This window comes from Cervus canadensis, chromosome 5 (assembly GCF_019320065.1).
Source record: "Cervus canadensis isolate Bull #8, Minnesota chromosome 5, ASM1932006v1, whole genome shotgun sequence".
In the NCBI taxonomy this organism is placed as follows: Eukaryota; Metazoa; Chordata; class Mammalia; order Artiodactyla; family Cervidae; genus Cervus; species Cervus canadensis.
The window spans coordinates 90,504,815-90,530,055 of NC_057390.1; the positions used below are offsets into that span (position 1 = coordinate 90,504,815).

Sequence of the window (25,241 nt, forward strand, 5' to 3'; positions counted from 1 at the left end):
ACCCGAACAACCAGACTTCAGGGGAGAAGCCTGTGTGAACGCAGTCAGATGGGGAGGGGGGCCTGGTACACCTGACTGCCCCTGGGTACCCACCCCGCGGGGTCCAGCTGTGTGCACTTCATGGATGCGGGAGGGGGCGGAGCTTTCCCAGGGTCCCACGAGAAGTCTGAACCTGATTAGGGCCCAGAACCCGGTCCTGATGCAGGAGACGGACTTTGCCTCATGGGTGGTCGTACATTCCGGGCAGAGGCTGGAGTGTGGAAGGATCTGGAAGGTTCAGGGTACTGTGTGGTTGGGATGAGAAGGTCCTTAACGTGCAGGGGCCTGGGGCAGGGTAGGCTTGCAGGACGGCAGGCCGGCGCCAGCTGGACAGAGTTTGGGATGCCTCGCTCAGGCGTGTGGGCCTCTTTCTGGGGAGTTTTTTTTTTGAGGGGGGTGGGGAGCGGCAGGTTGGGATTTGTGTCATGTTGAGGGGGGGAACCTCCCTTGATGGGAGGTTGGGGTGTCAGGCAGAGCTGACTCCAGGGACCCCACTGAGAAGGGCCCAGGCCAGCAGAGGGCAGGGTCTGTGGGTGAGTGCAGACTTGTTTGGGCAAAGAACCGGCAGCCTAGATGAAGCCCCAGTGTGGGTTGTCAGGGAGGGCGAGGCATCCGTGGGCCGCGCCTGCATTCCTGCTGGCTTCCTGGGCAGACAGGAGACCCCATCGCCGACATGGGGACCCAGGGAAGGGCAGGTGAGTCCTCAGTGCCTGGGACTTTGGGTGGTTGGGGTCTGGAGCTCTGCAGAGAGGCCCCGGGCTGGAGAGAAATGGGGGTGGCTGGTGGGTGAGGAGATGGCAAGCTACAGGAGAAGGATGGGATGGGGTGCCGGAAGGAAGGTGAGCTGAGTGGGCAGAAAGACTCTCTTGCTGGGTGGGCACTGCGTTGTCCCCTCAGCCGCTGGCCTCCAGGTTCTGCAGGCCCACCCTGTGGGGGAACCCTGCTACCCTGAGGAGGGGGCTTAGGGACCTCTCTGCCCAGGCTGCACCGCCCTTCCAGGGGCCGCAAGTGGTCCCAGGTCTCAGAGAAGCCAGCCTCCTACTGGTCGTGGAGCCATGGAATCTGAGTAGCGAGTGTGACTTTGGGGGTGGGATGAGAGGACCCAGGACCAGTCAGGAAGCCAGACACCATCTCTGGTTCTTCCCCTGCAGCTACCCGGCCCCTGTAACTCTGGCCTGAGATTGAGCTGCTTCCTGTCAAGTGATGAATGGGCAATGTCTCCTTATCTCAACCCCAGAAGGGAAGGGGGGCCAGGATGGGGGAAGCAGCAGCCAGAACCACACTCCTGGGCCGGAATTCATTCATTCCCTCCCTCCCTGTCAGAAGAAGTATGGACCAGAGGAGGCAGGCACACTTGGTTTCAAATGTCAATTCTGCCCACTGCCTACTGTGTGGCCGTGGGCCCGTCACTTAACCAGTCTGAACTTTCGTTTCCTCCTCTGCACTATGTGGATTGTAGCAGCCCCCGCACAGAGTGGCTGTGGGGTGGAACCAGGCGTGCACAGCACTTTGCACATCCCTGGTGCACACAATGAGGGCTTCACTAGCATGGGCTGTCATTAGGACTGGTCCGTGTGTGGGGGGCGATCCTTACTGCCCAGGCCCCATGCGAGGACGCCAGGTCATCAGTGGTGTCTCTTTCCCTCGCCGGTCACAGCCTCCCTGGTCTGAGGAGCAAATGGCAGACTACACCCAAGCATCCCTCTCCTTAGGGTTGTGCCCCACTTTAGTAAGAGCCCTGCTGAAGGCCAGGGCGGGAGGAACTTGTCAGGGGGCTTTGCAAAGGCACCCCCAGTTCTGAGAAACACTGAGGAGGGTGTTTGCTTTGGCAAGTCACGTTTTCCCTTGGAGCCTTGGTTTCCTCATCTGCAAAATGGACTTGGTGGCACCACTTGGGTTTCCTGGAAGATGTCAAATTACTCAGCCTGGGGAGGCATTGCTGTGGGTGCTGGCTGATGCTGAAGCTGGTCTGGCCTTGACCTCCCCAGTGGCCAGCCTGTGAACTGCCTGGTCTCCTGCTGGGCCTCAGAGCTCCGTCTGTGTAGGGGTGTGTTGGACCATGCCGGCCTGTGGCACCTCTCCTCCCCCGGCCACCCCAGCCGTGGGCACCTTTCCTAAGCTTCTGTGGCCAGGAGCTTGCTGGACCAGCAGAACTAGGTCCTTGTGCCCGTTCTGGTGTCGGGCCACTCCTTCTGTGTATGTAGGAGGGTAGGGAGTCACCAGGTTGGTTTCCTACTTTGGAAAAACGACTTGTGAAGCTTTTCACTCAGCTGGCAGGAATAGAGAGGGGCCTTCCCCAGAGAATGGGCAGAGGGTACGGCGTCCAGCTGAGACCGAGCCTCCGGGTTTGTTGGTGAGGTTCTTCTAAGGGCGTGGCAGCCTCTCAGCCTGGGAGCTACACAGGCCTTCACCAGCTTCACCCCCAAACCTGGGGTAGTGACGACCCTGCCCCAGTGGACATGCCGAGAACGTGGCTCTGCTTAAAGCCTGTGACCTGATCATATATGTACACACGTGCACATGCACACACGCGTGCAGAGAAGGGCAAGTGGACACTCGCTGTTCCCACCTCAGGGTTGAGGAACATGGTGCGGTGTAGACAGATACTTGCACCCCCACGACCCTCACACACTCAGGCCTCCATTCCTGGCCCAAGCTGGGTCTTTGGCCTGAGCCTTCCTGGGGTGTCCTGGGTCATTTTTCCTGGGAGGATAAGGCCTCAGTGAGCTGCCATCCTCCACCAAGTTTGGTATTTGGCAGGAGGCAATGGAAGGACGTGACTTTGCCCTAGAGGAAGTTCTAGAAATTGGGAGACAGCGCCAGGCGACAGTGGTGGTCAGAAAGGCCTCTTGGGGAGCCTCGGAGCCCAGTGTGGGAGCCGATCCCTTCCAGGAAATGCCCAGACTAAACCCACGCACCCACCTCCTTAGGGTCACGCCCCACATTAGTAAGAGCCCTGCCAAAGGCCAGGGCCAGAGGAGCTTGTCAGGGGCTTTGCAGAAGCAGCTCCAGGTCTTGTAAATGCTGAGGAGGGTGTTTGCTGCAGAGTCACCCCAAAGAAGCCATGCAGTGCAGTAAAGAGCATGATCTGGGGTCTGGCAGCCCAGCTCTGTCTTTTACTGGCCGTGTGACCCTGGGCAAATCCCTGCCCCTCTCTGAGCCCCGGTTCCCGTGTCTGTCACATGGAGTCAGGCCCTCCTCCACTGTCCAGGGGTGGTTAGTGGAAACGACACTGGTAGCAGCTAAAGCCTCAGCGGACCCTCCTCTGTCCTGAGGGGTTTACATCTGTTAACGCATTTAATTCTCAGTGACCCTCAAAGGTAGACCTTAACCCCATTTTCCAAATGAAGGAGTAAAGGCAGCCAAGCCAGGGTTTGAACCCAAGGCAGGTCGGGCTCCCAAACAGGCCCTGGGCCTTCCTCACCGGGCTCGTCCCCTTCCAGTCCCCATGCACCTGGGGACAGACACGTGTGAACCCCGGGCTGGCGAGCCCTGGAAATGCAGGGCTCTCACTCCCTGCAGAAGAAAGGCCCTCTGTGAGGTGGCGCTCAGTGTGGCCTGCGGCTCCGGGTCTCACATTCCACAGATTTTTGGCCCCTGACTTGGGCTTGGCAGCCTGGGCCCCATTGTTCTGTGACTTGGCAGGAGCCATGAGACAGGCAGCTCCCGGAGGTGCCCTGTGTGCAGAGAGTCTTTACCCTGCTCTTTGCATCTCATCCCTCCATGTCCCTTTGCCTTGGTCTTTCTGCAGCTGAACCCCCTAACGAGGGGTTTCTGGCAGGAATTTCCAGGGGTGTGAAAAAAAGTGAAAGTCGCTCAGTCGTGTCCGACTCTGCGACCCCGTAGACTGTAGCCCGCCAGGCTTCTCTGTCCATGGAATGCTCCAGGCAAGAACACTGGAGTGGGCCTCCATTCCCTTCTCCGGGGGATCTTCCCGACCCAGGGATTGAACCCCGCTCTCCTGCATTGCAGGCAGACTCTTTACCATCTGAGCCACCAGGGAAGCCCCGAGATAGAGCCAGACAGAATGTAAATCCGCTGAAATCCAACACCCTAGAAAGCCTCAAGAGGCAGAGGCTGTCTTAAGCCTGGGTGGCACGTTGGAGTCAGAGTGGGGTTCAGAGCGTCCCTCTGTAGCTTATTCCCAACATGACATTTTGTGTTCCCTCTCTGAGCCTGAGACTCCGTCTGTAACATCGGTCTTTCGACAGCCCAGGCTGAGTGGAAGAGATCTGGCCACTAGATGCCTCGGAGAGAACCTTCACTTCCTTCCTTCCTCCCCATCCCTCCCCCTCTGCCTCATCCTCTCTGTTGTGGTTCTCTCTGGCACTTGGGGGTGCTATGACTTGCAGACTCCTTTCCTGGAACAAAGGCCCTTCCTCCTCACAGGGACATGAGCTGCAGCCAGTTCTATTAGGTTCTGGGCAGAACTGCTCTTAGGAACAGGAAGTTACCCCAGGGGGTTGGCAGACCAGGCGTGCGGATGGCAGTACGGCATCCACTTGGTGCCATCCCGAAGAGAGAGAGCTCTGGGGTCCCTGCGGGGGAATGGCCCCTCATGGCCCACCGCCCCTGGGATCACCCCTGCCCACGCACCACCGCCCCGTTCGTGAGCCCTGTTCGTGAATTGGGGGGCAGGGGTTGTTTCGTGGGTACTGCTGAAAAGGAAGATGATGTTCTGCTGGTAAGAGCCTTGGGGGTGCAGAACCAGGGGTTTGGGGCAAAGATGCTGTCACAGGTCTGCACCCTGGCTCCGCTACCTGTGATCTGGGCAAATCTCTTAACCTCCCTGGGCCTCAGTTTCCTTGTCTGTTAAGTGGAACAGTAACAGAATCTGTCTCGTGGAGGTGGTGTTAAGAGGCGATGGGCTAACAGAGGTGAAGGGTATGTGGGGCCCAGCATGATAAGGACACTCTTCAGTTCAGTTGCTCAGTCGTGTCCAACTCTTTGTGACCCCATGGACTGCAGCACGCCAGGCTTCCCTGTCCATCACCAACTCCCTGAGTTTACTCAACATCATGTCCATCGCGTCAGAGATGCCATCCAACCACCTCATCTCTGGTGCCCCCTTCTCCTCCCGCCTTCAGTCTTTCCCAGCATCAGGGTCTTTTCCAATGAGTCGGTTCTTTGCATCAGGTTGCTGATGTATTGGAGTTTCAGCTTCAGCATCAGTCCTTCCAATGAATATTCAGGACTGATTTCCCTTAGGATGGACTAGTTGGATCTCCTTGCAGTCCAAGGGACTCTCCAGAGTCTTCTCCAATGCCACAGTTCAAAAGCATCAATTCTTCGGTGCTCAGCTTTCTTTATTTTTAATTTTTTTTATTTATGTTTTTACCTGCACTGGGTCTTCGTTGCTGCACATGGGCTTTCTCTAGTTGTGGCAAGTGGGGGCTACTCTCTGGCTGTGGTGGGCAGGCTTCTCATTGCAGTGGCTTCTCGTTGTGGGAGCAGGGGCACAGGCTCAGGCTCAGTAGATGTGGCACGTGGGCTTAGTTGCCCCTCAGCATGTCGAATCTTCTCGGACCAGGGATCGAACACGTGCCCCCTGCATTGGCAGGCGGATTCTTAACCATTGGACCAGTAGGGAATTCCTATTACTGTTATCTCTGATAAGACCAGGGCCCCTTACTTTTGGGGCCTGTGTGAGAAACGGGGTGAATTCCTGAGAGCCTGCAGACCACCTCTGGGTACAGATATTAGATGATCGCTACATGGGGACGTGGGAGATGACGTTGACAAATACCTCCTAGGTCTCTGCCCAGTGTGACTTGCCCAAAGTCCCAACTGGGGAGTGACAGAGCCAAGCTATAAACCCAGGCCTGCTGGCCCCAGGAGGCTGGATGAGGCGGGACGTGGGAACTAGAGATGGCTGCATTGTGGTTTCTAACCCACGTGGTCTCTGAGCACCAGTCACGCACGGACCTGGCCTGTGGGCCGCGCCTGGTGCCTTCTGAGATAAAGACAGAACCTTCTTGCTGAAGACAGTTCTCCTCCAGCCTCCCCCCGGAGGTCTCCCTAAGGGCGGAGGACGGTGAACATGTCACCCCGAGGGGTCTAGGGGTGCAGCCCGAAGCAGCTGCAGAGCCTGCAGGAGTCTCCGGTTTTATCTTAAAATTCATGCGCATTTTACATTTCGTTCCCTCTGTATCCGGCTTATTATCGCACACATTTCCCTCCTGAGTAACAGCATTGCCTGGGGAAGCCGCTCATGTTTATTGTTTATCCCGGGGCTTTTCGTACCCAGGTCCTCACTGTGTCACCCGGGGCGAGGGGGTGGGGGCGTGTGCACTCCAGTGCAGAAGCCCAGGCACAGATGGTTGGGAGGTGCTGAGAGGCTGGGGGCCCGTCTGGACTTGAGGAATCCTCCTCGGAGGCCCTTGTGGAGGAGGTAACCCAGAGGTCCAGGCAGAGGGAGGCCTGGGCTGGGTCAGAGGCGGGGCGGATGGGGTGGGAGAGACTTCAGACGTACAGGCACACCCCGTAATACCCTCCGGGACTCACATCAAGAGATGAGCAGAGAGCGATATCGAGAGATCCACCTCTTTATCTACACACACACATTAGGATGAAGATCATAAAATGCCATGAAAATGAAAAGTGAAAATGTCTGTCGCTCAGTCGTGTCCATCTCTTTGTGACCGTGTGGACTCTAGCCTGCCAGGCTTCTCTGTCCTTGAAATTCTCCAGGCAAGAATACTGGAGTGGGTTGCCATTCCCTCCTCCAGGAGAATCTTCCCGACCCAGGGATCAAGCCCAGGTCTACCTCATCGCAGGCAGAATATTTACCATCTGAGCCACCAGGGAAGCCCCAAAATGCCATGAGCGGGGGTCACAGGCAGGAGAGCATTGGGCCAGGCCATGCTGGGCAGGTGCTCTTGGCCAGAGGCTTCCTGCTTGGCTGAGGCAGGCACCACCTGCGGACAGTGCCATGCCCCATGTGGCCTCGCTTTCTGCCATCTACTAAGAGAGGGGTGCGAGGGAGGAGCTGGGCCTGCCCTGGGGACACAGGAAGGTCGGGCGCTGGATGCCAGTGTGCACATTCTAGGGAGGCTCTTGGAGGGCAGAGCCATGGAGGCCAAGGGTCAGGGTTAGCGGGTGATTCAGGGCTTGGTGGCGACACTTTGACAGGTGTTACAGACATCTCGGAGCCTGGGAGGGCTGGCCTGTTGACTGCCAGAAAAAACTACAGTGGGGAGAAAGGAAGAGCAACATGTGACCAGGTCTGCAGGGCTCTGACCGTGCCAACTCCAGTTGTGAAGGGGGTGGGTTTGGTGTGGGTTCCTTCCCGCGGCCCAGACCACCCTCTTCACGTGGGGCACGTGTGCACTCAGGAGGCATGTGCAGCCAGGCTTGCCGACCCCCTGGACCAGGAGAAGCCTGTCTGCTTGTGGTTCGGCTCATGGGGATGGCCGGGGATGACCAAGTTACTCATAGGTGGCGAGAGGCAGAGTCTGTTCAGAGAGAAAGATGGTGTCCAGGCTCGGGTTCTCCAGAAGCGGATGCTGAGAGGAGGCCGTGTGGGCGAAACCATGAAGGAGTAGGGGAGCAGACAAGCAGGGGGTGTGATCTTAGACCAGCTCACCCCGCTCGGGCGTCTGCACCTCAGAGTTGTCCTGCCTCGGGGCTGGGGGCTGGGGTGCACACTCGTCCCCCAGGCCACTGCTTCCTGGGGACGGTGACTCCAGCACTTTATAGGGTGTAGACAGTGCTGCTCCAGTAGCCTGGCCAGTCCTTCTGGGTTCTGTTTGGGGTGGGTCAAGAGAGAGGTGCCCACGGGAATGCCAGGGCCACGCCAGGTGGAAGGAGCAGCAGCCTAGTTGGGGGTGCTCGTCACTTGCCCACTCTATACCCCATCTTTCAGGTGTCCCGTGGGAGCCTGGCCCTGGAGACCACGGTTTAGGTGCTGCAGAAATGCTGGTGCGTGAGTGGAGGGCTTTCCTCCTGAGGAGGAAAAGGGGCCATACAGCCTCTTCTGTGTGCCTGGGCCTGGGTCCTGCTGAGGCCATGCCTGTCTGCTGGGAGTGATGCTGAGATGGCCATCAGCTCAGGCCTGGGCACATGACAGGTGCTTCATCAGGGACAGCTACTGTGGTTACTATGGCAACCGGTGGCTGGCATCCTTGCCTCTCCTCTCTGGGGGGGCCTCTGATGTGGCAGTGCAAGCCCTGGAGGTTGAGGGGTCTGCTCCCGTGTGCCAAGGGCTCTGCCCCTGCCCGGAGGTTTGTACAGGACTGTGAGCGGGACCCTCGCCCTTCCCAGTGTCTGGTGCGCCAGGACCCAGCAAGGATGGGACGGGTGGTCCTTCTTGATCTGAGACTTGTAGTCTGACTCAGGGTCAGTCTCTCCTGGCCACTAGGCTGCCAACCTGGGATTGTTTGGGGTGAGGACAGGGGGTCAGGCATGCGGGACAGTGATGTGGAAAGAACAGGCTGTGGAGTCTGGCCCATGTGGCGTTGAATGTGGCGCCTCTCTTGCCGGCTGGGAGGCCACCTTCGGGCTTTTCCCGGCACAGTTTTTTTGGAAAACAAAACAGCCTCTCTCCAGCGGGGCTAGTCCTAGGAGCCTGGTCAGGAGAGCGTAATGGATGTAGGTGTTTCACGTGGGCTGTCAAGCCCCAGCGCTGCCACTTCTGAGCCGCATCACCATGGGCAAGTTCCCCGACAGCTCGGCACCTCAGCCTGCACGTCTGTAAAAGGGGGCAAGTGAAAGTGCGCAGGCCTGTGTGTAAGAAAGCCCTCATTTTCTGTTGCAGCCCGTGCCCTCGCGAGGCTGGCATGCAGGATGGCAGGACAGCCCAGCCACATGCCCCACGGAGGGAACCCGAACAACCTCTGCCACACCCTGGGGCCCGCACACCCTCCTGACCCACAGGTAAGCCCTTCTTCTTCATCTGCAGTGCGTTGGAGAGTCTCGGAGGATCACTGATCCCTGAGGCTGCTTCATTCCGGACACAGGAAGAAGCCCCTCGGCAGCCCCCAGACACCTTGAAGGCTTCCCGTAATGAGGGCAGAGTCACCACCTGGCCATTTGGCCCTCCACCTGTCAGCCACACTCACAGATGCCCTCTGGGCTGGTACGCCAGGCGCTGGACCTGCCCGTGGGGTTTCCATGTGAACGGAAGGGCTTTATTTCACAGGGATCAGCGCTGGTTAGGAGGACAGACGGAGAGGGAGTCCGGAGGCCTGGGCAGAGTGAGGGGCACACGGGAGCAGGCAGGGTGCACCTGGGGTCAGAACGTTCTCCCTGACTCTGAGCCGGGCTCCTCCTCTCTGGTCTCAGCTGTGCTCTGGCCCTCCCTTGTAGCCTCTTTGTCTGGAGGCAGCAGAGTTTCAGGGCCACTGGGTCCCTTCTACCTGTCCCACCCACCCTCTGTGTCAAACCTCGGAGAGCCAGGCAATCTTTCGCAGCTTTTCAGAAAGTGGCTTCTGGAATTCTGGGCTGCTCATACACCCCACACCTTTCGCTTTGCACCTTTCCCTGGGGCTGGGGTGCCCTCCTCGACTCTTCCAGGCCTCAATCCAAATGCCGCTGCCCCTGAGGAGCATTCCTCTTCCCCTCCCTGCTCTGTGCCGCGTCCAGACCTGTGCACATGTGCTGGGTCAGGGCCACGATCGCATGCGCTGGGACACTGCCTCCTGGGTCTGCCTCCCTTCCTAAACAGAATCTTCTGGGTGGGGCTTCACCTGCCAAGTTCATGAGCTATAGATGTGTGGCGTGCATCCACCCAGGACACGGTCGTGTGCTGACAGAGCCAGGTCTGCTTTTAGGGAGCACACTGCCTCACAGGAGAGAAAGACAAGAAAGAAAGCAGAAGAAACTGGGGGCCGTTTGGAGGAAAGCAGAAGAAACTGGGGGCCTTGTTGGAGTTCCAACAAGGCACGTGGTCTGAACTAGGGGACCAAAGAGGCCTCCTGGAGGAAGTGGCTTGCAGAGACCTGGAGGGGGGACAAAGAGCTTGGCTGGACAGATTGGCCAGTGCCAGATGCTGGTGGGTGCTGTGGGCAGCTAGGAGTAATGAAAAGTAATTGTTGAGGGTTGGCTTTTGTCCCAGGCCTACGAGACCTAAATCAGGAGGAGACTCAGAGAGAGCCACCTTCCTGAGCCTTGTTAGGATTGTCACAGCTTCTAACTGCCTAGCTCTGTTGGAAGACTTCGGGTGGACTGGTGTTTGACCTGCTTGGGGGCAGGGTTGCCATGTACAGTTGTACAGGTTCTACACTGCCCAAAGGTGCCTGGGCAAGGAGGCAAGATGAGTCTGAAATCCTTCTCCTGTACCTGAGCTCTCATTCAGCTGTGCTTCCTGGTGTGAGACTGCATCAGCCCAAGGAAAGGGGCACATCTATAGATTCACACAGAGGTGATGTGTGAAGTATAAACTGCATACGTGTGTGCACACAGGAGGTTCACAGACAACCATGCTGTTCATCCTCCCCATCCCAGTCACTGGCTGGGATGTAGGGGCCCATTTCCTCAGTGAAATGTGGGGAGGCAGGTCCTAGAAAGCTGGGAAGCCAGTAGACACTGCTGGTCCAGGGTCCACCAGGACACCTCCCCAATGGCTGGGGGCAGCGGGCCTCCTCGGGTAATGTAGCAATTTGTCATATTAAGTCATTCACTAACAATTGAGTCCCCCTTGATTAATCTCCCAGAATTAGCCAGTTGCATTTTGAGCAATTAGGGTTAATTACAGCCTCATTTGGCAGAGCAGAGAGGCCCGTAATTATTTCATGAACAAGGCGAGGAGGTGGGCTGCGATGGCGGCACCATCCGGGTGTCTCTTTGCACATGTTGAGTGGGTAATGACGTAGTTAAGTGTAATTAGATACGATTACTCAGCATTGGCAAGCGGCTGGCGGCGAAGATGTCCCCGGTCCACCAGTATCTGGCCGGGTCTGTGGAACCGGGGCACAGCCACGTTGATGCTGGGGCTGCTGCAGGCTGGGGCTGGAATGAAAAGAGTCAAGTGCTTTCTCTCCCCTCATCTCAGGGAGCACTGGTATTTAAACACCGTCTGGGGAGAGATCATGGCTCGAATCTTGTCTGTTTCAGGACATAGAAACACCTCAAATTGATGGCACAGGCATTTTCCTTTATGGCAGGAGGCACTGCTGTTTCCCTGAAGTCATCCTTAGAGAAAAGAGCCAGGCTGCATGATGGCAAGAATGCTGTGCTCTGGACCAGGCAGGAGGTGGTTCTTCGCTCCATTCCCTCACGAGCCAGGTGACATTGAGTAAATGACCTCTCTGAGCCTCAGTTTCTTCTTCTGTAAAATGGGGCCACAAAGAGAGTGAGATGGTATGTTTTAAACACCCAACATAGTATCCAGCATTGTGGGTGTTAAGGAAATGGTATGTGATTGATCTTACTCTTATATCCTAAAAATCATTTTGGTTTTCACAACTCAAGAGCCCAGGGCTGGAAATATCCCCAGTGCAGAAAAAACAATTTAGTGAACATGCAAACTCTGACTTTTGTTAACCTTCTGTGTCCAAGGCTAGTGGTTTGTTCATCTCAAGGAGCTTTCTAGCTCTGGATGCTGTCAGCCTAAGAAAATAAGTTTGCTGAACCGGGTAGAATTGTATGTGAAGTTCATATAGACTTGGAGAAGCTGAACATGCTTGCTTTAATGGAGGTTTTGAATGAATGAATGAATGAATGGGGTTGAGAAACAGAGCTTAAAATGCCCTTTTGGTTTATGATTTTTACTGGTTTGCTTCACAGCATTTTCATCAGGAAAGAAATGCCAGGCTGAGCTGACCCACTAAGAACCATATGAATTTCCAAGAAGGAGAAAGGTGTTCTTGTCTGAGAAAGCCCCAGTTAATGTGTCTTCCATTCTGGAAAGTCTTTGCAAACCTGCTTGGGACATGCCAAGTTCAGTTATATTCGTCACTGTTCTGAGAGAGGAACGTGCATATGTTCAGGGGATGGGGACAGCTGTCACCTAGTTCTGCATGGCACCACAGTCTTCATGAAAATCTTCCTAAAGCAATAATGGTAGATAAAATTTAATGATCAAATATTAATGACCATTAAAATTGAAGAAGTGTTTGCCAAGTGTTACAAATTCAGCAAATGCTCGTCTCCTTTCTGCCTTGGGTCTGCCGGGGAGCCCTACACATAAGTAAACAAAGGCCATGTAGAGGTAAGGCTCCCAGGGAGGGAGGAGCTGATGCAGAGAGAGCCTGGAGAATGGGGTGGCTTGTTCTGCCCCAGGGATCAGGGTTGATAAGGAAAGCTCTAGAAAGGAGATGACATGTGAGCTGATGGTGATCAGGAGTGTGGGGTATGACAGAGAGAGGCGATGTTCAGGAAGAGGAAAGAACCAAAGCTGAAGGTGCAGGATCAGTCAGGTTAGGGAAGCATTTAAATACCTGTGCTTAGTTAAGGTGATGGGCTTCCCTGGTGGCTCAAGACGGTAAAGTGTCTGCCTACAATGCGGTAGACCTGGGCTCGATCCCTGCGTCGGGAAGATCCCCTGGAGAAGGAAATGGCAACCCACTCCAGTACTCTTGCCTGGAAAATCCCATGGACGGAGGAGCCTGGTAGGCTACAGCCCATGGCGTCGCAAAGAGTCAGACACAACTGAGCGACTTCACTTTCACTTTAGGTTAGATAGCACAGCAGGTGTTTATGAAAGGTCTGGAATCCACGCTGTTGTTGGTATTGAACCTGCAGCAAATGGGAAGCCCATTACAGATTTAAATTGACAAGGGGTTGGGGTTTTAGGTCCCTGGTAGCTGGTCACAAGTCAGGTGAAAATAGGAGGTCACATGATGCTTTGACCTTAAATGGGCTGGACATGAGGAGGGAATATTCCCAAGACTTCCAGGAGGGAGAAACCAACTGCCCTCAGTAACTGAACGGATGAGGGGGAGAGGGAGGCCAAGGACGTGGCCAGCCTGCTGGCATGGGAGCTGATGCTCTTCATGGTTTGTTTCCCTTCAAGTCTTTGCTTGTTAGTCGTTGGAGCCGGTTCCAAATTCTCTCATCCGTGTGTTTAAGCGCAGCCTTCCCAGAGCTTGGTTCGTGAGGCTCGTCCTGGGGGCGCTGCCACAGCCAAGATGATGTTAGGTTTTGTCATCAGGCGTCTAGATGTTCAGGCGTCTTGCTCACCGTTCCAGTGAGCCGATGGCACAGAGCTGAGTGTAGACAGACTTCCAAGCTGAGACAGTCACGGTGGTGGTTGTACCTACATTGCAATGCCTGGCACTTACCTCATTCCATCCTGCTACCAAGCCAGAGGAGGAGATCTTATTTAAAACTCCTCTCTGCAGGGGAGGAAATCGAGATGCGTGGTAAGTTGTCCGTCTTGCTATCGAGGGGAAAGCCAGAAGGGCTCCAAGTCTGGTGGCCACACAGAGCCCTTATTGCCACTTGGGCTGCAGGAAGGGAGGCTGGCTTCAGGTACGAAATTAGCCAGATCGTGAAGAGCTGAGTGGGTCTGGCCTCGTAAAGAGTCTGACAATATGGACTCTGTAAATTGCGCCCTTCTTTTCTGCCACGCAGATTTAAAACACATCGCTGTATACACATACACCGAATCCATTAGAAGTTCCCGGCACACAATGTCAGATGTCTTTAAAGGTGAAGTTCGTTTACAGGAAATGTCATTCTGATGAAGTGTGCTTTTTAAAATCGTAGAAGCGGTTGCCTTAAAATTAATGATGCATTGCAAATATCAGGGAAAAAAGACCCATCCAGTGTAAAGATGATTAAAATTCAGGTCAGAAGTCTGACTTAGTCAGGCTAAATTTTTTAATGAGATTTCAGAAAATTAATTGGGCGGATGCATTTTTATTCTTTTAACATGTAATTTTATGCCCCTGTTTTTTTGTTTTTTTTTTAAGGATTTGTCGATGGCTGAGGATTACTGTGGTTCAAACATTTTAAACTCAAATTAACGCAGGGTGAAGGGTGTTTGTGGCCTAATTTGATCTGACTTGGGGAAGAGAACTTGGTTTCACCGAGCTTTCTGGGGTGGCGGTATCCTGGGGTGGTCCAAGACACCGGGTCCCCCTGCTGTTTGTCTGGTGTTGTCCTCCTATCTCTTGGGAGAGTGGGGTCAGGGCTAGAAGTGACTCAGGACCTTGGCCATGTCCTTGACTCCTGACCCCACCAGATTCCTCCTGCTGCCCAAGGAGTTGTTCCCAGGGGCTCCTCCTCTCTGAGATCATGGGCCCTCTCAGGCCCACTGCCACCTCCCTGTCCCTCCACCCCATCTATCTCTTCTACCTTTGGGGGAAAACTAAGGGGCTCCCACCATGGGGAAGGGGGATGAGTAGTCAGAAATGGCCTCTGGTGCCCACAGCACAGCCTAGAAAAGGGGGCAAGCCCGTCATCTCATTCTTTGTCCTTGGCAAACAGCCCTGGGTGACTGATGGAAAGACAGTCAAGTCAGAGGCTGCAGGTACATCCACCTCACCCCTTAACTGTAGCCAGAGGATGTTGGGCAAATGACCTGTCTGAGCCTCAGTTTCCTCATCTGTGAAGTGGGGCTGTGAAGACTTATTTAAGTGAGATGGTATACTTTAAACACCTAGCACCATGGGTGTTAAGGAAATGGGATGTCATTGATCTTAGTCTTGCATTTTAAAATTCATTTTAGTTTTTATAGCTAGAGAACCCAGAGCTAGAAATATGCTCAGCACAGACCCTCGGTGGGATGGGGACGCAAGTGGTATTGATAACACTAGCTGTTCATTCCCTGTGTTTATTCCCTGGGCCAGGCTCCCACCTGGCTGGGCGCTTGGTGGGCTGGGCACACCCTGCTTTTGTTTCTCCCCACCCCCTGGGAGGTACGTGCTGCATTCTCCAGACATTCTGGCAATGCCAAACCAACAGTAATAATAACAACAAGCATGATAATAACGCCAAATATGCAGTATTTCCTAAATATTGGGCCCTCTTCTAAGTGTTCACTCATTAACTTATTTAACCCCCAGCAACCCTCCGCAGGGTTGTTGGACAACCCTCATCTCACTTAAATAGGTCTTCATAGCCCCATATTCACAGATGAGGAAACTGAGGCTCAGACAGGTCATTTACCCAACACCCTCTGACTACAGTAAAGGGGTGAGGTGGATGTACCTGCAGCCTCTGACTTGACTGTCCTTCCATCAGTCACCCAGGGCTGTTTGCCAAGGACAAAGAACGAGACGATGGTTGGGTAGATGACGGTTGTCCAGCAGACCCCAGCTGGACAGATGAGGAAACTGAGGCCCAGAGGGCTCGCTGGGAAGTGTCAGAGTCAAGACTTGAACCCAGGCCTCCAGGTCCCAGTGTCAGCATTTGAGCAGACGGGGCCAGAGTGGCAGTCACCTCTCTGCCACCCTGGGCCCTGGGGTTGTGTGTATTTTCCCTCGGAGGCAGAGTGGGGTCCCCGACGTAACGGGACAGCAAGTGTTTAGATGAGCTGTTTTCAGAAAGGCCGCCAGGAGGGGTGACTGTTGGCTCCACCATCGTGTGGCTCTTCGGGGCCATCTCCGCGTTTGCCCAGCAGCTTAGAGCTCCCAGACCATCTTCTCCTGGAGGTCCTGGGGCTGGTTTCTAACAGCCCCCATCATGGACCGCCTCTCTTCCCTGCAGGAGCTTGCCAGGGGCCCACCCAGGTGGTGATGGGTGGCAGAGAGAGGTCTGGCCTTTGGGGGCAAAAACTCGGTTCAGCTTTTCCTTTTCTGCTCCGAGTCCCTGAGTTAAATTGGGGTCAGGACTCTGCTGGCTCAGGCAGCTGCACCCCCAGGAGCCCTGTGTCCCATAGTGACCCCCACCTGAGTAGGGGTCCCCTCAGGGACAGAGCCCTCTCCTGACCCCGGTGAGGGTGGCAGCAGCCCCTGAGCGCCCTCACTGCTGCACTGCCCCCTGGGTAACCTGCCCGCTCCTTGGAGCCTTCCTCTAATTAGGTTGGATGGGTTGTGATAGGAAATGCAAATCTGGGTCATCGCATATTTAGAAGTGCAGGGCGGTCAGCCAGGCTGGCTGGGAGGTCCCCATCCTTTGGGAGCTCCCAGCTGTGGAGCTGGACCACATGGCCTCTGGGGAATGTCCTTGAGGTGGGTGGGAAGTGCCAGGGACTCTGGCCACTCATCACTCCACATTGGTAGAAGCAGGACCCTTAGAGAACACACCCTCCAGACCCTCACTGTCCCCAAGGAAACAGGTGGGGCAGAGAGACCCTGCCTCATGTCGCCGGGCAGCATGCCAGGCTTTCCGTCATTCAGGAGTTCAAGTCCCAGCTCTCATTGCCTGGCTGTGCCTCAGTGTCCTTAATCATAAAGTGGGATTGATAAGCCTTGTTTTACAAGCTGTTAGGGGACTTCAGTTGTTAAACCTGTCTTATCAGGGACTTCCCTGGTGGTCCAGTGGCTAAGACTCTGAGCTCCCAGCTCAGGGGGCCCAGATTCAATCCCTGGTCAGGGATCTAGATCCCATATGCTACAACTAAGACCCAGAGCAGCCAAATAAATAAATAAAATTAAAAAAAAACAAAACAAAACCTGTCTGATCACCTAGGACACCAGCAGATGCATGGTCAGTGCCTAACACATAAGAGACGGCATGGCGTTATTATCCTGACCACGTGTGGTTCCTCCAGGGGCCAAGAGCATTGCCTTCTTCTGGGGTGTGTGGTTTCAGCTGCACCCACAGAAGTGACAGTGGCCGGGTTGCAGAGTCCCTTGTGCTCCCAGCTGTTTTGAGCGCATTTCATAGTGTCCTTTGACACACATGCCCTGAGCACTTGCTTGGCAGGTCAGAGCCTCAGTTCAGGGGACACAGAGGGGACTAAGGCAGAGGCCCATGGTGGGGGCATAGGTGGGGCTCAGGTGGCTGAAGCTGGAAGGCCTGACTAGTTGCAGGGTCTTGACGGGAAAGCAGAGCTGGGTGGTAACATGTACAGGGTGAAGGGAGTATCCCATCCTGGTTCAGATCCCCGGTGTTACTCACGGTGGGGTCTGGAGCCTCCCCCTGAGCCTCAGTTTCCTGAAATGGAGTTGCAGTGATGTCTGCTCACAAGGTCCTGGGAAGCTACCCGCACGGTGCCTGGCACATAGTACATGCTCAGTAAATGCATGCTTGCTCCTCTTAGGTGGACACTGGGTGTGCATGTAGGTCCGTTGCTGAGACTAAAGAACTTACCTGGCAGAGACTGGCAGGTGGTGGGCAAGAGCACCATCTTCCTCCTCCACCAGCCCAACCCCCTGCTCAGGTCCCCAGGCAGAGTGTCTTCAAATCTCCCATCACGGGGGTAATTATGTCTGGAGACTTGAGTCAGGGTGGGCCCAGCCATTGCGAGCTGCAAAGCTGAGTTCCATCTCTCAGTCCTGGCAAGAAGGTGCCCGTTAGGTTTTCCTTGGTGCAAAGCTGGGCCTTGGCAGATGCAGAGGTGGGGAGTAGCCGCTCAGGCCCCAACCCTCCAGCTCCGACCTCCTCATTCCTGCCCCGCCCAAGCCTGTCTGTAACATGGCTGCAACCGCTAAGCACTTACTGTGTGCATGGCTTAGCAATCTTGCCCAATTCTCGTAGCCACGCTACCTCCACCCTACGGACAGGAAACCGAGGCTCAGGGTAGCTTGTGTAACCACCAAGGTCATCAGCCAGTGACCCAGGCTGACGGGCTCCTTAGCCAGTCACCCGGGGGTTCCCAGGGCTCTCCAGGAGTGACCTGTCTGCTCTTGGCATTCCTGGTGGGGAGAGTTCCAGAACACAGCACAGGGGAACTCCTGACCTTCGGCTTCTCAGAGGCTCTGGCCAAACTCTGGAAGAGGCATTTCTACTTCCGAAAATACAGTGGCTTTCCCTGCTGCGGGGGTGGGTGAGGGGTGGGGGGGGAGGAGGCTGGGGGGAGGGGAGGGGAGAGGAGGCCAGGTGGGGGTGCCCCTCAAGGTTTCTTGACTCACCCCTGTTCTCCTGAAGGAACTCTGCACACATTTCTGAACACCTACTGTGTGCAAGTCATCCAGCAGCAGCAGAGACCGTCTTCATGTCAGCACCCAGTGGGGAGGGTCCCCAGTAGGGGCGATCCCCCACCTGCAAGTGGGCTATAGCAGAAGGGAGGGCCCACCCTGCCAGGCTGTCGTGGGGCCTCCTCTGCCCCCCCACCCCGCCCTGTGGGGGCCCAGCAGTGGCTCCCCCTCCTCTCCTCTTCCCAAGACCACCTTTGCAGGTGTGTTTTGGGCAGAGGGTGGACCTAGCCACTGTGCCTCACACGTTTGGCTCCATCCTGGGCAGGTCCTGCAGCTTAATCCTTGCCTTCAGCGCTGACCCCTGGAGAGGTCACAGTGCTGAGATTCTTCATGTTGCCATAAAGGGGACAGTTTATCCAAAGAATGGGCTCCAAATGTCAGGCTGCAGGTTTAACCTGGATGTTCCCATCTCTGCAGTGGGAATGCTACCCTGGGAGGGGAGGTTGCCACTTTGTGGGATGACTTGAAGGGTAAGGGTTGGGGGTGCATCTGGGGAGCCCTGGGGCTGACAGGACCCCACAGGGCCCCCCTCCCCTCGGCGCTGTGAGTTTGCTAGTTGCTGCCTTAGATGTTGATTGTACCTGCTCTGCTGGCCGGCTCTAGCAGGGACAGAAAGGGTTCAGGAGTGACCAAGGCAGACGAGGCCCTGGCCCACGAGAGTGGAGACAGAAATGAACAAAGAACAAGTGATCCAATACTGAGGGATGGAGACAAGTGTGTGGAGGAGCCCAGATCTGCAGAGGGGCGTCGTCAGGATCAAAGAGAGCTGGTGTGGACAGCGCCAAGGGGAGAGGGGGGCTCTGATAGTGAGGGGGTGATCAGGGTCCCTCCTTCACCCTGAAGGGGTATTGCCGGGGCTAGGGAAGAGGTAGCGTCACCCCTGAAACCCCACCCCAGGTCTCAGCCCTCCACTTCGCCTGGCTGGTCACTGACGCCCTCTGTCCTTCCCCTCCAGAGGCACCCGACCGCCCTGTCTTTTCGCTGCTCGCTGGCCGACTTCCAGATTGAGAAGAAGATCGGCCGAGGGCAGTTCAGTGAGGTGTACAAGGCCACCTGCTTGCTGGACAGGAAGACAGTGGCTCTGAAGAAGGTGCAGGTGAGCCAATAGCACCGTGGGGTCAAAACCACGTGGCAGGAGCTGGCTAGTGTCTGAACATTGTGGCCCTGGGCTAGTCCTGCCTCTCCCCTGCAAAAAAACCCCGGGAAACTGGTACTCTCCTCACTCTCAGGGCTGTGGGAGAATCAGGTGGCCTTGTCTTTGCGAAAGCTCCCTGTGAACCATAAAGGAAAACAAGGACGCGTACATGCCGAGTGCCTGCTGTATACTGGGTCATGCTGGAGCTCACAGAATCTTGACAGTGGCTCTGTGGGTGGGAATTATGACCCCATTTTTTGGAGGAGGAAAACTGCAGGCACGTGAATAATCTACCAGGGCTGGTGGGTGGTGCTAAGTGGGATCTGAGGTTCAGATCTGAAGCTGACTGACCCTCTTTGGTAGCTCTGGGCTGGAGTGCCCTGCCCAGCCTCCGAGTCCCTCCTAATCGGAAGAGTGGGGTCAGGCACATGTATTCTATGCAGCAAAGCCCAAGGAGGAAGCTGCTTGTGAGAGCCTTTGGGCCCCTCTGAATGGCTCTTTTCTGTAGGAAGTGACCTTGAGTCCTCCAGCAGGGCTTCCACAGCCCCTCGACTTGCTCATTTACCTTAAAGAATGAGATTAACTGGCTGGGCAGAGGAGGCCCAGGAGAGGGAAGGCAGTTCAGACACAGTCATGAGGTGGGGAGACAGGCGAAGAAGCCCCGCCTGGAGCTGGACAGCGTGATTCTGTCCTTGTAAATCTGGGTGCTGCACATGTGGCCTGGGATGGCTGGAGGGGACACGGGCTCCTCGGTTCAGAAAGGGCCCGTGTTCTGCCCTTTGTCTGCCAGGGACGGGCTCACCTGGGTTCTCTCTGTTGATTTTTAGTGCCGGGATGGGTTCTGTGGTGGGGCGGCTATGTCGCCCTCCGGTTTGTTCCTGTAAGTCAGGAGGTGCTGGAAGGACCCACATGGAGTGAACACAGGGCCTGGGGGGGCATCAGGGGGCACATGCTGTACCCCTTCTTCTATCTTGGTCCACATGACTGCCAGTGAGGTCGGGCTGTTGGCCCCATTTATAGACATGAAGACTGAGGCTCCAAGGGTGTTTCCTATCCTACCCCTTACCGGTGCATGACCTTAGCAAGTCACAGGACTTCTCTGTACCTCAGTCTCCTCCTCTGTAAGTTGGCCGGCAGTAACCCCTAACTCATGGGAGCTGCTGAGATGATTCGGTGGGAATCGGTCAGCATAGTGCCTGGCACGTGGTGGGCACCCAGTTATCTGAACCATTGTCCTTACACGGTTCCCTCAGCAAAGGCGTGAGAACCCAGGCTGGGGTCCCAGGCCCTGTGCTTCCTCTGGAGCTCTGGGTGCTGGTTTTAACCACTTTTTCTGTCTTCTCTCACCCAAGATATTTGAGATGATGGACGCCAAGGCCAGGCAGGACTGTGTCAAGGAGATTGGCCTCCTGAAGGTGAGTGCCCTGGGCCGAGCAGGAGCCCCACGCTTCCTTGGGCCAGGCCAGGCTACGTCGTGACCATCATAGCCCCTCAGCCCTTTAAATTCAGAAACGACGTACTTTGGAGGAGGTCAGCGGATGGTTTGTCCTCTTGTGGCTGAGTGGGGGCCCCGCCTCACCTCTGCCCAGTCCTCACAGTGCCTCCAGACCGGCTGTCCTTGTCCCGTGTGGATCCTGGATGTGGCGGCCGTGGACCAGGCTGTTGGGGAAGGAGCGAGGGTGGGCGTTGGGTCAGACTGCGGTTTGTCTGTCTCTGTCTCCCTGTCGGTCTCATCCCATCTTTGTTCTCAGCCTTGTGCTCTTGTATTTCCATGTGGTGGTACACACATCTGAATATTCAGTCATGGTGTATTCTCTTCTTTTCTCTCTGATTCTCGTGCTCCCTCCAGCAGATGCTCTATGCCAGGGAGATAGAGCCGAGCCAGCCTGGGGCTCTGGGCAGAATTAACAGCTAAGCATGAGGCCCCGGGTTCTGGGAGCTGGAGGGGCTCAGTGCCCCTGAGTTGTCAGCCTGTTGGACTCTTGCCAGGCCTCCAACAGGGAGGAGGCAGGATGCACAACTGGGGATGGGTCCCCGCCCCCCAAGGGTAGCTGATGTGCCTGCCCCGTGTGGGCAGAAGTCCTAGGTTCCACCAGAGCTGGACAGGGTCGTGTGAAGGACAGACCTGCAGGGCCTGTCCAGGGTGAGGGATGGCGGTGGTGGATGGTGTCTATGGTCATCCTTTCCCCCTTCCTGCTAGCTTCCCCTCTGGTCTCCTAAGTGTCAGAGATGACAGAACTTTCTGGACTAGACATATATCCCTGGTCTAGGGGTTGCTCTCCCTGGGGCTCCGCCCTCCTCCCCAGGTTCAGGATTCCACCTGAGAATTAGGAGGTGATGGAGGAGAAAAAAAGGGATGAGCGTTGGAGGCCCGGGATCCTGGGTCCAAATGCTGATGTCTTCGTTTACAAGATGTGCGACCTTAAGCATATGACTTAACCTCCCTGAGCCTCGGTTTGCCCATCGGCTCAATGGTGAGAATGCTGGCCTCACAGGATATGGGCAGATAGAGAGAATTAAATAAAATCGTATCAGCGGAGTTCCCTGCCTGCCTAGTGGTTAGGATCCCAGGATTTCATTTCCATGGTCTGGATTCAGTCTCTCGTTGAGGAACTGAGATCCTGCAAGCAGTGTGGCATGGCCAAAAAATAAATAAATGAAAATGTTTTAAAAATAAAATAGTGTCTGAAGAGGGCCTGGCACAGGAGAGCACGCAGTCAACACTGATTTGGTGTCCTCTCTCCCCACATAGAGCTTGGTTGGCAGCTTCCTGTAAAGTGGGGCTACTGGTACAGTCAACCATGGCATCCGCACCCCCCCCCCACCACCCCACTGCCCAGGGATTCCCAGGCAGGAGGGGGAACAGACAGGCAACAGATGGTGATTGTCGGGTAATGCTAGCAGACCCAAGGACCCTGGGGAGACCATGCAGGGCCCAGGGCCTGGTCTCAGAATCTGGAAGGCTGAGACGAGCCTGCAGCAGGAGCCCCAACAGCGTGGATGGGAGTGCAGAGCATGGTGGACTTGAATGCCACATTCAGGATATGAGACTTGAACGTGGGGACAAGAGAGGGGGCCCCGTAGTGGCTGAGAGCGAGGTGCCATGGCCATATGGGAGTTGTGGATTCGTGCTGGGGTGGCCCGTGGCTGTGATGGGTCTCAAGGGGGAGGCTAGAGCCTTGTAGGGAGGTATCCTTAACTCCAGCCATCACAGGTCCTAAAATACTCTTCAGGTAACATTTTCAAAGTTTTACTAAATGGTCAACTTTGGACCCAGTTGTGATCCCTGAAACTCTGGTTCCGCAGCCCTGGGGAGCAGCTGTCTGGATCACACACCCCTATCTCCCTTCTTGTGGCCAAGAACACACATGTGCTGATCACATGAGTAAGGGATTGTACACATGTGCACACCGAGCCAGCCTGTTTGGTTCCTGGGCTCAGAACTGTGTGACTATGCATAGCCTCTTCGGTGAGGCTGCCCCAGGTTGCGTGACCCGGACCTGCCGAGAGTGGGGGCTCTGACCGTCCCCTAGGCTGCCGTGCCACTGAGCGCAGTCAGCTGTGGGCTTCGCAGGCAGATACACCCCTTGCTCACTAGCTTGGGGCCGTGGGTAAGCTGCTGACCACTTGGGGTGTTTATGTTCTCATCTGGCTTAAGGGTTGATGATGAGAGTGCTGTCTTCAGAGGTATTGTCATGGAACTAGTGAGAAGATGCATTGGAAGGACTCAGTGTAGCATCTGGTCAGAGGCAGCCCTCACTGCCATGCTTATAACCTCTGCCGCCAGGCCAGCCCCTTTGCAGAACGTGACCCACCTCTCCAGCCTGCCCGTGGGAAGTCAACAGGATGTGCCAGGGCACAGGGTGTTTCCTACAAAACAGAAAGAAGCACAGTCCTCAGAGGGGCCACTGGGCGGCATCGTTCATGCCGTTCATGCCAGGACCAGTCAGAGGCTGCCAGGCCGGGGTGGGACAGTGATACACAGCATAGATACACGCCCTTCACGCAGCACCGTCCAGGCCTTTGGGAAAATGTGCTTTCAAGTCGCCTCTGGATGGGACCCCCCCTGGATGGGCTGACCATACTGTGGCAGAATATTTGAGTCCCTCTGCCTTCCCTAGATCCTGGAGTCATTTTGGCACAGACTCAGTTATAAGGAATGCCAGGATCTCCTGTCAGCCAAGCAGGGGCTGACTTCCAGCCAGTGGGGTGCAGTCCTGATCACCTGGGCCACGGTGATCAGGCCAGAATCAGGGCTTCATCACTGAGCACCATGCTCAGGGCAGCTCTCACACCAGGAATGATGTTTTCTCAAGATTTCACAAAGGGTGGGTCAGAAACTGAGAAAGTGGGAAGGAAGAAGGAAGGAGGTAGACACTTCTAAGTACTCCAGGACCACTGAGTGCAGAGGTGGAGTGGTGGGGGCCTGGCCCTGCCCTGGAGGGGCCTGGGTGGTGGTGATGATGAAGAGGAGGAGGGAGAGGAGGGTCATTTCCACAGTGTCTGTTGAGTCTTAGCTGCGAGCAGTCACCATGTAGACATTTCAGAGGTATCAGCCCGTGTAATCTTCACAGCTTCTCTCCAAAAGATTATGCCCATTTTACAGAGGGGGACACTGAGGCTCAGGGATGCAAAATGGCTTTCCCGTTGTCACCCAGGTCTGCAGGCCATTCCCCCCAGATACTCACCTCTCCAACTGTATCATCGCTCACTGGCTCCATCTCCCTCTTTTTCTCTCTTTGGGCAGCAACTGAACCATCCGAACATCATCAAGTATCTGGACTCCTTCATTGAGGACAATGAACTGAACATTGTGCTGGAGCTGGCGGACGCGGGTGATCTATCACAGATGATCAAGGTGAGGGCGCCTGGCAGAAGAGCTGGGTCTGGGGGACCTGCCCAGGTCAGGTGCTCCCCGACCTCAGCTCAGATTCCCCAGTGCTCTGGCCTCAGGCAGAGGCAGCCACTCAAGGACACTCGCCCCCCGTCCACCCTTGCTGATGCCCAGAGGCCTCAGCTACAGTCCTGTACACACTTGCTGGGAGAGGGTCAGCCATGGGCAGAAAAGACCCATCTGCAATCCCTCACCACCCCAGCCCACCCACAGGCTCGTGGCCACTTTTGCCTCGCAGAAGGGATGGAGCGTAATCCCCTATAGGTCAAACCCCAGGTCTCAGAATCTGGGAAAGTATCTTCTGCCTCATGTTATAGATGGTAAAACTAAGCCCAGAGAGGTTGGAAGAGTTACCTGAGGATCCCCAGCAACATGGGGACAGACCCATGCCTGTGGCCCAGGTCTCTGCTTCCAGTGGCCCTCTGGTGGCATCATCCCCAGGGGACCTTCCTGAGCCCCTCAGCCCTTGAGAGACATCTTCCTTTCCATATAATTGCCAAGGTCAGGGATCTCAGAGATTTTGAGCAACCTATCAAGTCCCACAGGCAGCCCCCAGACTGCCCGCTCACCCCCGCATCCTTGGGCCCAGGACCGGGTGCACCTGAGCCTGGACACGGGGACCAGCAGAGCTCCACCGATGGGGCACCCACTGCAGGCCACAGCCGTGCTGAGCATACGCCTCACTCCCTGAGTCCACACTGTCCTTAAATAGCGAGGCCCAAAGAGGTTTTGTCACCTGCCTGCGGTAGCACAGTCTCTCAAGTGGGATTCCTGGGCCAGCGCTCTCAGCTCCACTCACCCCTCCTCCCTCAACGTCCTCACTCCCCGGCGGGCTGGACCCTCATCCACAGACCGTGTCGGTGGGCCTGCATCGCTCCTCCCCCGAGCCCAGTCTGTCCCTGAGCTGGGCTGGGCCATGCTCAAGCCCCCGCCTGATCCCAGCCACACTTGCAGACAGTCATAGACGCTCTGTCTCTCCCACCACGCACTGGGGATTGAGTCATTGCTCGGTGTCTGCTCTTCTGAAATTTGGCTCCTAGGAATACGGACGTCTCTGGGAAGCAGCATTGCTTGAGCTGTTATCACCTGCTTTTATACTTTCGTTGACATATTAATGCGTTTGCAGGGATGTTAATCTCCACACAGATCCCTGGTGGAAACAGATGTGCTATATCACGTCTCACTTCTCCCTCGCTCCCCCCACTCT

At 55.7% G+C, this 25,241-nt stretch overlaps 1 protein-coding gene across 2 annotated transcripts in view; it reads left to right on the top strand.

Annotated features, from left to right (window-relative positions):
- Positions 1-25,241, top strand: part of NEK6 (NIMA related kinase 6) — an 85,248-nt gene that overhangs the window by 34,212 nt on the left and 25,795 nt on the right. For both annotated transcript variants that reach the window (XM_043469522.1, XM_043469520.1), the window contains exons 2-5: positions 8,795-8,913; positions 18,961-19,101; positions 20,493-20,555; positions 23,888-23,998. In XM_043469522.1, the coding sequence (XP_043325457.1) occupies positions 8,824-8,913; positions 18,961-19,101; positions 20,493-20,555; positions 23,888-23,998 (405 nt within the window). In that variant the 5' untranslated portion in view covers positions 8,795-8,823. The remainder of the gene's footprint in view (positions 1-8,794; positions 8,914-18,960; positions 19,102-20,492; positions 20,556-23,887; positions 23,999-25,241) is intronic.